Source organism: Podarcis raffonei, chromosome 13 (assembly GCF_027172205.1).
Source record: "Podarcis raffonei isolate rPodRaf1 chromosome 13, rPodRaf1.pri, whole genome shotgun sequence".
NCBI classification, from domain to species: domain Eukaryota; kingdom Metazoa; phylum Chordata; class Lepidosauria; order Squamata; family Lacertidae; genus Podarcis; species Podarcis raffonei.
Genome location: NC_070614.1, coordinates 33832101 through 33845523, shown reverse-complemented (window position 1 = coordinate 33845523; position 13423 = coordinate 33832101). Strand labels below are relative to the sequence as shown.

The 13423-nt window shown below is 40.0% G+C and overlaps 1 protein-coding gene across 1 annotated transcript; it reads left to right on the top strand.

Annotated features, from left to right (window-relative positions):
- Positions 1 to 1536: 1536 nt before the first annotated feature.
- LOC128398833 (vomeronasal type-2 receptor 26-like) lies at positions 1537 to 13037 on the top strand. Its single transcript, XM_053360090.1, has 6 exons — positions 1537 to 1754; positions 3862 to 4153; positions 4773 to 5627; positions 5902 to 6126; positions 9114 to 9240; positions 12124 to 13037. Exons 1-6 carry the CDS (start codon positions 1537 to 1539, stop codon positions 13035 to 13037), a joined length of 2631 nt encoding a protein of 876 aa, XP_053216065.1.
- Positions 13038 to 13423: the final 386 nt, after the last annotated feature.

The following is a 13423-nucleotide window of genomic DNA, read 5'->3' as shown; positions in this document are numbered from 1 at the left end:
CCTATTTATACAGACTACAGTGTAATAAAATGCGTTTCATACATTCAACATCCTGGGAACACAGGCACAGCCTAGCTTGGTAAGGGATGCAAGCCAATAGCTTCCCACTGCAGTTAATTATTTTGTATAAGCATAAAATAATTATAATTGGGACTGGCAGAATATTTATTTTTTAAAATCATGGAATAGCAAAGATGTTGAAGCAAAGGAAATGAACAACTTACATAAACTAAATAGAAAGTTATTATATGCGGTGTCCATTAACATTTACATATGGCTTCAGGAATGCTTAAGACATCATAGACAATCCAGTTAAATATGAATGGCTAGGAAGTTTAAAGATATAAAAAAATAAAATAAATCTTGCCAGCATTGGCCTCTGCACATATGTCAGGAATGTTAAATCTGCAATCACGAAAAAGAAAAAAAAGGGAAAAAACAGGTGCAAAGCAATTCAATTTAGAAAGTCACAGCCTCTTCCATGTATCCGTTACTGCAGTAGAGATGCGATCTAATCCAATGGCACTAGAAACAAGAGAATATATCTAGATCTAGACTTAATAAGGAACATTTCACAATGAAGCATATTGAGGCCCAAAGAGGCTGACAATGGAGTGTCCAAGAGTTGTGTCCATTTTTATAAACGTTAGAAGGCCTTCAACATAACAGCACAAGGTTTTTGTCTTGTTCTTGGAAAAATTAAAGGGAAAATACACAACCCATTGGTCACTTCATAACATTGTTAAGGTATGTGCAGATTCCCTGGGAGACCAGGGGTGGGAAGTAATGAAAGTCTAGAATAAATGAAGAGAATAAAGGGAAACTAAAGCCCAGAGACCTCAATTAGAAGTGAGTGTGGTAACTGAGATCTGAATCAATAGATTTTTTTTTAAGGGGAAAGAAGGAAAACCAGGCAGTGAAGGGACAGAATTGCATATGTAGAATCTGAACCAAATAATTCACATTGTCACATTTTGTGACACATTTTGTTACAGGGCCCCTGTTGTTGTTGCTCATTATTATCTCACACCAGTTTTATTCTCACAATGAAGTAGTGTAGGCTGTACTGAGTCAGAGGAAGGCACTGAGAAACCTTCACTTTACCATGGACAATTGGTATGAGTAGGGCTTTCTGTGACACATGTCACAGGGTTTTCTGTCTCCCAAATATGAGTAGGACTTCCTGTAACATTTACTGGTGTAGTTCCATTTCCTGCAATCCCAGTAAAGAGAAGATATGATAAACATGTTTTCTTCTGACAGACCATAATGAATTCTCAAGTATGAGTATGTGATTATCTAGTCTATAATTATCACATGGCAATAATTATACGGCTTGTAAAAGCCACCAAGGAGTTACTATGATTTGGAACAGTAGTATCCAAATCTATGTGAACTCTAATAAATGCACTCGAAAGAATTTCTCATGAAAACTGGGGAGAAACGTAGCCTTGCTTCTTTGATCTCTGATGTAATGTAAGGCTCCTAAGTGCCTGCAGGGAAATCTCCAAGTGCAACCCAAGATTTGTGTTCAAGATGGTTTTATTAACAGTGTTCACACTGTTATTACTTCCTCACACAGTATGCAGTACTCATTTCACTAAGTGCACCATCAGTGATTCTCTTTCAGTACTTCATGAATATTACCAACTAGGTGACCTCATCATTGGCGGAATTGCATCACATACAGTTTATCTTTCAGAGATGGCTTCCTTCAAGAATCACCCCAACAAGGCGTTGATTAATCAGCCTGTGTGAGTTTTTCTCTCTCCTTATATTTGAGCTGCAATATTCATGGTAGTCCAATCTTCTGGAGTGGCTCAAATTATTTAAAAAAACATGAAATGAAATTGTTTTGGGCTGGGGGGGGCATCTAAAAATTATCCTTTGTGAGTTTTCCAGTTGAATTTTCTCTACATTCTTCCTCAGTTTCTGAGTTTTCTTTTTCACTTCATTGGTTGGTAGGTACCGGTAGGTGTGGCAAATATTCCCACTTCTGCACCCATTTTTTGCACCTGTTTTTGGTATTTTTAGAGATATTCAACAGGTGTTTTTCATTACACTAATGCAATACAATTTAATATGTTAAAATGGAAATGAAAGTCAGTGTTCTCTTTTTGCAATGTCCTTCAGAGACAAGCCAGACCTGAATACCAGACTGGTGCATCCCACCGCCCACCGCTTATCCTGAAGAAATATTCTTTAGGTTTAATAATAATAATAATAATAATAATAATTTATTTATACCCCGCCCATTTGGCTGGGCTTCCCCAGCCACTCTAGTTTACTTTTATAAAACAAAAAACCACAAACCCTTAATTGGCCTGACTTAATATAGTCAACTTCAAATATTATTTAAACAAGTTATGCTAAGAGCAAAAGTTATTTTTAGCACTGATACTTTTCGTGTGCTCAGCTGTGGATCAGACACGTTATTAAGATACACCTTCTATCTAGATTTACTTTTTAAAAATAACAGCTGTATGAATTTCATGCCGTTTTATTTGAGATTGATAAAAATTATACCCTGCTCATCTGACTGGGTTCCTCCAGCCACTCTGGGTGGCTTATAGCATATATCAAAGCATAATAAAACATCAAAACATTAAAAACTTCCCAATACAGGGCTGCCTTCAGATGTCTTCTAAAAGTCAAATAGTTGTTTCTTTCCTTGACATCTGAAGGGAGGCTGTTTCACAGGTAGGGCGCTACTACTGATAAGGTCCTCTGCCGGGTTCCCTTTAACTTTGCTTCTTGCAGTGAGGGAAACAGAAGAAGACCATTGGAGGAGGACCTCAGTGTCTAGGCTGAGAGATGGGGGTGGAGATGCTCCTTCAGGTATACTGAATTAAATATACTTTAATCAAAATTATTGCAGAAGTCGCTATGTAGGCATTTGGGACATATGAATAATCAAATCTTTTGTGCAGCTGATATTTTGTGGACTGTAGACTGGTTTTTATATGATAATTGAGGAAGTTTTTTGGGTGGGGGAAGTCCTCCGAAAGAAAAATGAGTATAATTTCCCATTCCTTTGAACATCTTCCACTCTTTCATTTGGAAGTCCCATATCACCCTTCACTTGGTGCCCAATTCAACCTTCCTGAGTCAGGTAATTGCAATTTAATTACGGTTTCTCAGCTTTGCATCAATAATCAATAGTTTAGATTTGTAATGCTACATTTTTATAAGGTTTTTATGTTATTAATCACATTTATCTTTCCCCACCCCTGTAGTCCTCCTTTAAGTTCTACTAGGCAAAGGAAATGTATTTGCTCTGTGCCTACAAACCCATCCTTGAATATTAAATTTTCTGTGTGGAGATACAAGTGGGACAAACTCTCCCCTTTAATGTGGCAGTTGTTGAAGAGGGAACTGAGGTGAAGAACTTATCTGTCAGACTCAATGTCTGCTGCATAGAAATCAGGCTTACATTTCTCCTGGGAGAAATTGTCATATTGGTAGTTAGTTAGAGGCATTGGACACCCAATGATGTTTGTAGGTGTCAGTTGATATTTTGCGACATTTGATAGATGAACTAGATTAGCATTTCATAGGCATGCACATCAGCTCTGTTTGCAGGCAATTAAGGGTGATTCAGTTGAGGTTTCCACATGACTACCATTAACAAGGCATCTTTGGTCAGATCTGGGACTCCCTACAGCCCCAAGTTGATTGCAATGGGAAATAAGTGCAACAACCATCCATCTCTATCTACTAAAATGTAATAAGAGTGTGCTTAACTGAGGATGGTTTAGTTAATGTTGCGTTTTATGGCAGGGCATCTTGGTGGTACATAGCACAGTGGCAATAATTCTTCAAAGAATATTCCCTTGATACCATATGAAATTCTCATTGTAGTGTACTGACTAAGAGCTATCAGCATGTCCTGGCCTTGGCATTCGCTGTAAATGAAATAAATGAAAATTCTCAGATCTTACCCAATGTCAGTTTAGGATTACGCATCCATGACACCAATTTCAATGTACAGCAGACCTTTCATGCCACAATGAAATTTCTTGCCTCACGAAAAGAAAATCTCCCCAACTACAAGTGTGATATCCAGGACTATCTGATAGGTGTCATTGGGGAACTTCACCCTACAACATCTTTCCACATGGCAACATTGTTACACATCTACAAAGTTCCACAGGTAAGAACTTTGAGAACTACTGAAAGGTAAGAACTACTGGCTTTGAGACAGTGAGAAATGTATCCGATCCAAACCAGAGGATATAGGTAAATCACTGGAAACTGAACTCCTTCCTGTGGTGACAGCATCAAAATGTTCTCTCTCTTCTTCAGACAAAAGAAGAAGAAAAAGGATGTGACTTTTTCAACCTATGATATCAAGCACACGGTGCTATAAAATAATTGTGAGATTGTGAAACCATTCCAAATGCCTCTTTTTAGTACAGTCTCTTTTTAGTATGTTGTAAAAGGTAGCAGTGTTAGTGAAATTTGTCTCAGCTATGCTAACATTTTTGAAAATTTAAGAAAACTTGAGAAAATGTGTTCTAAAAATTGTTGAGCTTCAGCAAATTTTATCAGATGATGATTTTGGGAATATGTTTATTTGCTTCTGATCACCCAGTCCTGGTTTGTTTTTTTAAACGAACATGAAAAACTATGAAACATGACACAATTTAAAATTGGCCAACTATTTTTTCAGAAATGATACTGAAAACAATTGTGTTGTACATGGTCATTCCTATTGCATATTCAGTATTCATGAAGCCTTTTCAGCTGTTTCCTATCCTCACTATATTTAGATCACCTATGGGTCAGTTCCAGTGATACATGGTGAATTCCCAGGGCTTTCTTTCTACCAGATGGTCCCAAACGAAGACCATCAATATGAAGGGATTGCTGAGTTACTTCTGCATTTCAAGTGGACATGGATTGGGATCATTGCTGTGGATAATAACAATGGAGAAAGGTTTGTGCAGGCCATGCTTTCTCTGTTTCCTCATAAAGGCATTTGCCTTGCCTTCATGCAAAAAATCCTTCAAATTATGTATTTCGATGATTTTTTTAAGATTGGGGAGAAGATGTGGGAAATGTTTGACATTGTAATGGAAAGTAAAGCCAACACATTGATATTTTATGGAGAAATAGAAACTTTTACAACTATAATGTGGATGGAAAGACTGTCAGAAGTGGGATACACAACAGTAAAACCCAAGGGGAAGGTGTGGATCATGACTACACAGATGGATTTTGTCTCATTTTATTACCAAAGGAATTGGAATATGCAACTAATCCATGGTGCTTTATCCTTCACTGTTCACACAAATGAACTTCAAGGCTTCGAGCAATTTCTTCAGAGCAGAAGTCCTTTCTTTGCAAGTGAAGATGGTTTCATCACAGACTTCTGGGAACAAGCATTCCTTTGTCATTTCTCAGTGATGAAAAAGTTGTTTGATGAAAAGTGCACTGGGGAAGAGAGCCTGGAGAGTCTTCCTGGGTCAGTTTTTGAGACAAGCATGACTGGTCATAGCTACAGTATCTATAATGCTGCCTATGCTATGGCCCATGCTTTACATACAATGACTTCATCCAGGTCCAAACACAGAGCAATGGTTTATGAAGAAAAAGAGAAGCTTAAGAATTGGCTGCCATGGCAGGTAATGATTTCAGATAATTTATCTGGGATCTTTAGGTATAGCAAGAGGACCTAGTAGATGCAGGAAGCGGGTCCCTCCACAGTATGTTCACTTGCCTATCCAGAAATGCTACAATACTTGTTTTGTGTGTGTGTGTATGTGTGTGTGTGTGTGTGTGTGTGTGTGTGTGTGTGTGTGTATTTGGGTGGAATTCCTAGAACTTCTGGAATCAGTTTGTTCCAACTTATTACATTTCTGCATTTCTCTTCTTCTGCACCATTCCCCCCCCCCCCAGCTCCACCACTTTTTACAGAGTATTTCATTCAACAACAGTGCTGGAGACAAAATTTCCTTTGATCACAATGGGGCCCTGGAAGCTGGATTTGACATTGTCAACTGGATCACATTCCCAAATCAATCCTTCCTCAGAGTGAAAGTTGGAAAAGTGAATCTCCAGACTCCCGTAAAAGAATTCACTATTAATGAGTCTACTATTACATGGCACATTGGATTTAACCAGGTATGATGTGAGGGCTTGAACTTTAAGGGTTTGAATTTCATTAGGACTTTTCATGAGGAGAGGAGTTATCCCACTTCTGCTGGAGAATGAGATACTTTGTAGTGCACTTTTGTTCTCCCTCACATAAATGTTTGTACACAAGGAGTCTGAATGCTCAGATAGGGATAGACTTTACTACTATTTGAATGTGAGTACAACAATCCCCAGTGCTTTAATTGTAAAAAAGTGCCGGTAGTCTGTAACCATCTAACACAGCTATCCGGGCTGATCGCCATGAAGCTGTTACAGTAAGTGGCACACGCTTGGGCCGGAAGAAGGTTCTGGTACTGTGTGACCTGGAGTACCCCCAGAAAAAAGCACTGGCCATCCGTCCTTCAATACTATGAAGTCATGTTTTCCCACCCAAAGAGTGGTTGAGGGTGTTTCTGCTCAACATGGCCATATATATCCAGTTGATGTAAACAGGTGATCACATTTACAGGGATGCTACCATCTATCCACTGATTAGCTATTGATTGTTGTTGTTGTTGCTGCTGTTGATATTATTGTTATTATCCCACTCCATACATATGTTTATATAAAGGATTTACTGCTACAGATGGCTGTTTTATTATTTAATTTAACGATCTGAGCATCTGGTGATTCATTTTCATGGCTTTTTAATTTAGTGTGTGCAGGGATGCAATATATCTTAGGTAGTTCAGGTAAGCACACACAGGCAGCTTTGAATGGGGTGGTGACTGACTATCTGCCCATTGACTGTCTAAAATAAGAGAGGGAATATTGTTTATAAGTATTTTAGTAACGAGAAGTCAAGAAGAGATTGTGAAATTAACTTTCATATATATATAATATTTCAAAGAGGTTACACATGAAATAGCATGTATATGGTGGGGGGGGGGGGAAATGTGATGGCCAAGAAAGAGGGGGGTTTGCCCTGCCAGACTTTAAATTGTACTATGAAGCGGCAGCTTTCTGCTGGCTAAAAGAATGGCTGCTTCTTGAAAACACAGACATTTTGGATCTGGAAGGATTTAACAATATTTTTGGGTGGCATGCATATTTGTGGTATGACAAGGTTAAAGCGCATAAAAGTTTTAAAAATCATATTGTCAGAAAAGCACTATTGAATGTCTGGGTTAGATACAAGGACTTGCTGGAAAATAAGACTCCAAGATGGTTATCACCAATGGAAGCTAAGGCAGTTAAAAAGCTAAATATGGAGTCGAAATGGCCAAGATATTGGGAAATCTTGGAAAAGGAAGGGGACAAACTGAGATTGCAGAGTTTCGAAAAATTAAAAGGGAAGGTGAGAGATTGGTTACATTATCACCAAATAAATGAAATGTTTAAACTAGACAGAAAAACAGGCTTCCAGGTGGAAAAATCAAAATTAGAGACTGAACTGTTAGAATCCAGTACTAAGAATTTGTCAAAAATGTATAATCTGCTGCTGAAATGGAACACACAAGATGAAATGGTTAAATCAACTATGATTAAATGGGCTCAGGACATTGGTCATAACATTATGTTTGCTGACTGGGAAAAGTTGTGGACCACCGGGCTGAAGTTTACGGCGTGTAACGCCTTAAGGGAAAATATAATGAAAATGATTTATAGGTGGTACATAACCCCAGTCAAGCTTGCAAAAATTTACCATTTGCCTGATAATAAATGTTGGAAATGTAAAGAAAAGGAAGGTACTTTTTTTCACCTCTGGTGGACGTGCCCGAAGATTAAGGCATTCTGGGAAATGATTTACAATGAACTGAAAAAGGTATTTAAATATACTTTCACCAAGAAACCAGAGGCCTTTCTCTTGGGTATTGTCGGCCAGGGGGTGTTAAAGACAGATACAACCTTTTTTATGTATGCTACAACAGCAGCTAGAATACTCATTGCAAAGTACTGGAAGACACAGGATCTACCCACACTGGAAGAATGGCAGATGAAGGTGTTGGACTATATGAATTTGGCGGAGATGACGAGCAGAATCCGAGACCAGGGAAGAGAAGCGGCGGAAGAAGAATGGAAAAAGTTTAAGGAGTATTTAAAGAAACATTATAAAATTGGTGACAGTTAGAATGATGTTGGATTAAAATAAATGGTTACTATCAGTAAGGGTTATGATAAAGAGAATAAGGGTGAATATTATAAATTTATAATAAAATAAGGCAAGATTTCGCTGAATAACTGTAAGAATTTGGAATACAGAAACGGGAAGTAAGGGGAGGTCGAGGAAGTAAGGTTTACAAATTGGGTTATGAAATGGTACTTGTTTTTATGTTTTATTATTGTCTGATGTTTGTTTATGTATGTTTTGTTTTTGTTATATTAAAAATTGTTCAATAAAAATATTATTAAAAAAAAAAGAAAATGTGATGGCCAAAATGGTCATGCATATTTTCATTTAATATAAATATAATCCTTATACGGTGTTATACCACGGTGTCTGTATCCTTTGCACATTGATAAAACAATCCAAGAGAAAGTTGGAGAGAACATATGCAAACTAAATGCTTATATTTACAATTGCATCAACATGTGCCTCAGTTCTCATTGTGACTATACCATAACAGCTACATCAATTTTGTTGTTGTTATGGGGGAAAAGAAACGGATGGAAAGAACACTGAATCAAACTGTTCTTGCTTCAATCTCAGAATTATTTTTGGTAATTATCCTAATTTTTCCAAAATTCTAATGAATGGAACACAGGTCAGAGTGAACCTGGAAAAGATAAATGAATGAAGCTCAAGATTTCTCTCATTCCCTTCTTTGATAACATTTTGGGCCAAGGTCCAACATGTGTATGAAACTAGTGATAGATTTTATTCATATTGCCTACAATCCTTAGTAAAGTATCAGATACCAAAGGTTTTCAAAAATCACAATGCCTACTGTTGAACTAAAGATTTACTAAGAAAATACAACTTCCTGCTGATTATATTCTAAATGGTAACATTGTTTTATTTCCTTTTGGGTCAGACACTGCCTATTTCTGTGTGTACAGACAGTTGCCATCCTGGTTATCACAAAAAAAGGAAGGAAGGAGCGCCATTTTGCTGCCATGATTGCATCCCGTGTCCTGAAGGGAAGATTTCCAACCAGAAAGGTAAGGAGTATATGGGCCTCATATGTTGGTTGGTTTGTTGGTTGGTTGCTTGTTTGTTGGATTTTATGAATTGCTTCTCATAAAATATTGCAACCTTAAAAATATCAATAGTAAAACCAATTAAGAACAATCCCACATATAAAAATAAATTATAGAATTTTCATTGTAAAAGCAATTTCAGGGTAATACCTTATGTCCAGCAATATACAAAATTTGAAGGCCTGTAGGCATTGATAGGAAAGTCGCTGACAAGAGATGAATAAGCCTGGTTTCATATACAGTCATACCTTGAATCCTGAATGCCTGGCGAGTCAAACGTTTTGGCCCCTGAATGCCGCAAACCCGGAAGTGAGTGTTCCAGTTTGTGAACAATCTTTGGAACCCGAATGTTTCATGGGTCTCAGGAGCTGCACTTTGGTTTCCGAAAGTTTTGGGTGTCGAATGGATTTCCAGAACATATTTCGTTCGACTTCTGAAGTACCACTGTATTCAGAATGCCCCTATTCTGATTTGGCATCTTTTCCAGTCAGATATGGAAGATCTAAGTGAGTACTAATGGGCTCAGCCATGCTTACAAGGGGCAGCTCAGGACTTTGTGGAAAGCATGGCCTCCATGGGGCTGTCCCTGAATAAGTCTGACCCAACTCATAGCCACGGACATGCCTTAGACCTGGTATTCACCTCTATGGATGTTTGTGATCTGACACTAAGTAAAAGTGAAACTGAAGAAGTGCCATGGTCAGATCACTACCTGGTGCAACTGGACTTCTCTGTGACCCTTCCCCTCTGCATGGAGGTGGGACCGATTTGGATGGTCCGCCTCCACCACATAATGGATCCAAATGATTTCCAGAGAGTGGTAGGGGATGTTTTATTCCATGTTGATGGCCTTTCAACAGATTCCCTGGTGGCCCACTGGAATGTGGAGTTAACCAGGGCTATTGACTTTGAACAGGTTCACAGCCTGGGAGTCATTCTGGACTCACAGCTGTCCATGGAGGTGCAGGTCAATTCTGTGTCCAGGACAGCTGTTTACCAGCTCCATCTGGTACGCAGGCTGAGACTACCTCGCCAGAGTGGTGCATGCTCTGGTTATCTCTCGCTTGGACTACTGCAATGCACTCTATGTGGGGCTACCTTTGAAGGTGACCTGGAAACTACACCTAATCCAGAATGTGGCAGCTAGACTGGTGACTGGGAGCAGCCACCGAAACCACATAACACCAATCTTGAAAGACCTACCTTGGTTCCCAGTACATTTCCGAGCACAATTCAAAGTGTTGATGCTGACCTTTAAAACCCTAAACGGCCTCGGTCCAGTAGATCTGAAGGAGTGTCTCCACCTCCATCCTTCTACCTGGACACTGAGGTCCAATGCCGAGAGCCTTCTGGCGGTTCCCTCACTGCGAGAAGCCAAGTTACCGGGAACCAGGCAGAGGGCCTTCTAGGTAGTCGTACCCGCCCTGTGGAACACCCTCCCAGCAGATGTCGAAGAGAACAACAACTACCAGACATTTAGAAGACATCTGAAGGCAGCCCTGTTTAGGGAAGCTTTTAATGTTTGGTGCATTACTGTATTTTAATATTTTGTTGGAAGCCGTCCAGAGTGGCTGGGGAAGCCCAGCCAGATGGGCAGGGTATAAATAAATTATTATTATTATTATTATTATTATTATTATTATTATTATTATTATGTGTTGTGGGTAAGAAATGGAATATTCTCCCTGATCATTAGGCTAAAGTCAAAAGTGACCCTCCCTCCTGAATTATTCAGGACTAAAAATTCTTAAGACATTTCAAAGTTCCTGCGGGCCCCAATATCCCTGTGCCTGTGTACTGCGATATGACCACCGACGATGGAAAATGGACGGTAACAAGCGCAAAGTGTGGGGTGGGAGGTCCATCTCAACCTGGCAGTAGGGATCACAGGGTTGGGGCAGATTGATGGAGGTAGCTCAGCTGTTTCTGTGCTTACCCAGGTGTTTCACTGTGGCCCTAAAAGGCACCGCAATGAAACAAAGTTTGTGTGTGAGTTTTTGGTAAATTATTTCATATCTTTCTTCTTTTTGGCCATTTTCCGTCCTCTCTCTCTCTCTCTCTCTCTCTCTCTCTCTCTCTCTTTCTTACACACACCACACACACACACACACTTGCTACTGCACTGGCACTTCATGACACATTCACTCCAAGATACAACTGATGAAATATTTTCACTTCCCTTTGCAAGGGCTAATAGGACAACTTTTCCCCATGAGCCCATAGTATTAGCAAGGTACCAAGCAATACCTGGGACCAGTATTTTGCTGCAGTCTATGGGCCTCAGTGCTCCCAGGATATGTGCCCCACACATACAGGGCATGGAACAAGGCTTCCCCACACCTGTGCCATAGGATAGAAATATTCTGCTTTCACACAGATGGTAAAGGTAAAGGTAAAGGTAAAGGACCCCTGGATGGTTAAGTCCTGTCAATGGCGACTATGGGGTTCCGTCACTCATCTCACTTTCAGGCCGAGGAGCCAGTGTTTGTCCACAGACAGCTTTCCGGGTCATGTGGCCAGCATGATTAAACTGCTTCTGGCACAACGGAACGGAAACCAGAGCACATGAAAACACCATTTACCTTCCTGCTATAGCAGTACCTATTTATCTACTTACACTGGCGTGCTTTCAAACTGTTAGGTTGGCAGAAGCTGGGACACAGCAACTGGAGCTCACTCCGTTGTGGGGATTTGAACTGCCAACCTTACAAGCAGCAAGCCCAAGAGGCTCAGTGGTTTAGACCACAGCGCCACCTGCAGCACAAGGGCCAGCCATTTGGATTGCAATTCCAATTGAGGATCAGGAAATGTTTGGGAAGACTGACAGGGAATATTGTTTTTCAGACATGAACGACTGTTTCTGGTGCCCAGAAGACCGTCACCCAAATGAAGATCAGGATTTTTGCACTCCCAAAGCTGTAAGCTTCCTGGCTTTTGAAGAGCCCTTGGGAATCAGCTTAGTCACTGGTGCTCTTTCATGTTCTTTAATCACAGCTCTTGTGCTTGTGGAATTTATGAAGTATCATGACACTCCTATTGTCAAAGCTAACAACAGGAATCTTACCTACCTTCTCCTTCTCTCCCTCCTGCTCTGCCCCCTCTGTGTATTGCTCTTCATTGGCAGACCTTGGATACTGGGGTGTCTATTCCGACAAACTGCCTTTGGCATCATCTTCTCCATGGCTGTTTCTTCTGTATTGGCAAAATCTGTCACTGTGGTTCTGGCTTTCATGGCCACCAAGCCTGGTTCTAAAATGAGGAAATGGGTGGGGAAAAGACTGGCCTCCTCCATTGTTCTTTCCTGCTCCCTTATGCAAGCAGGTATTTGTGCTATATGGCTGGCAACCTCTCCCCCATTCCCAGATGTTGACATGCATTCTGTGACTGAAGAAATTTTACTAGAATGTAATGAAGGGTCTGTGACTATGTTTTACTGTGTCTTGGGGTACTTGGGCTTCCTGGCCATTGTTAGCTTCACTGTGGCTTTCTTTGCCAGGAAGTTGCCTGACAGTTTCAACGAAGCCAAGTTTATCACATTTAGTATGTTGATCTTTTGCAGTGTCTGGTTATCTTTTGTCCCAACCTACCTGAGCACGAAGGGAAAATACATGGTGGCTGTGGAAATTTTTTCCATCTTATCATCCAGTTTTGGCTTGCTGGGTTGTATATTTTTTCCGAAATGCTACATTATTGTGCTAAGGCCTGAGCTGAACAATAGGGAGCAACTCCTCAGGAAAAAAAAACTGAATACAATATAATTTTCTAGCAATACAACCTGTGTGTGTGACCTTTGTTTCTGAGCTAAATGCTGATGCCATTCTGATGAGACAACTGTGATGGTTTATAAACTCAATTTTAAATAAAAATAATAATTCCACCCAACTCTAATCTGAAATTCAGACAGCATTTTACTTTGGATGACTTTTGTGGAGACTGAAAATAGACCACCTCTTCATCTAGCCCAACATTCTGCAAGGTAAGGATCTCCACTCAAACACCCATGACAGATTGCTAAAAACCTCCAGTGAAGGAAAGTCCACAAGGAAAATCTGTGGGCTCTTAACTTTGCAGACTTCCCTTCCTAGCCCCAGCCACACCAACCCCACCCTGTCCACACACACACACACACACACACACACACACA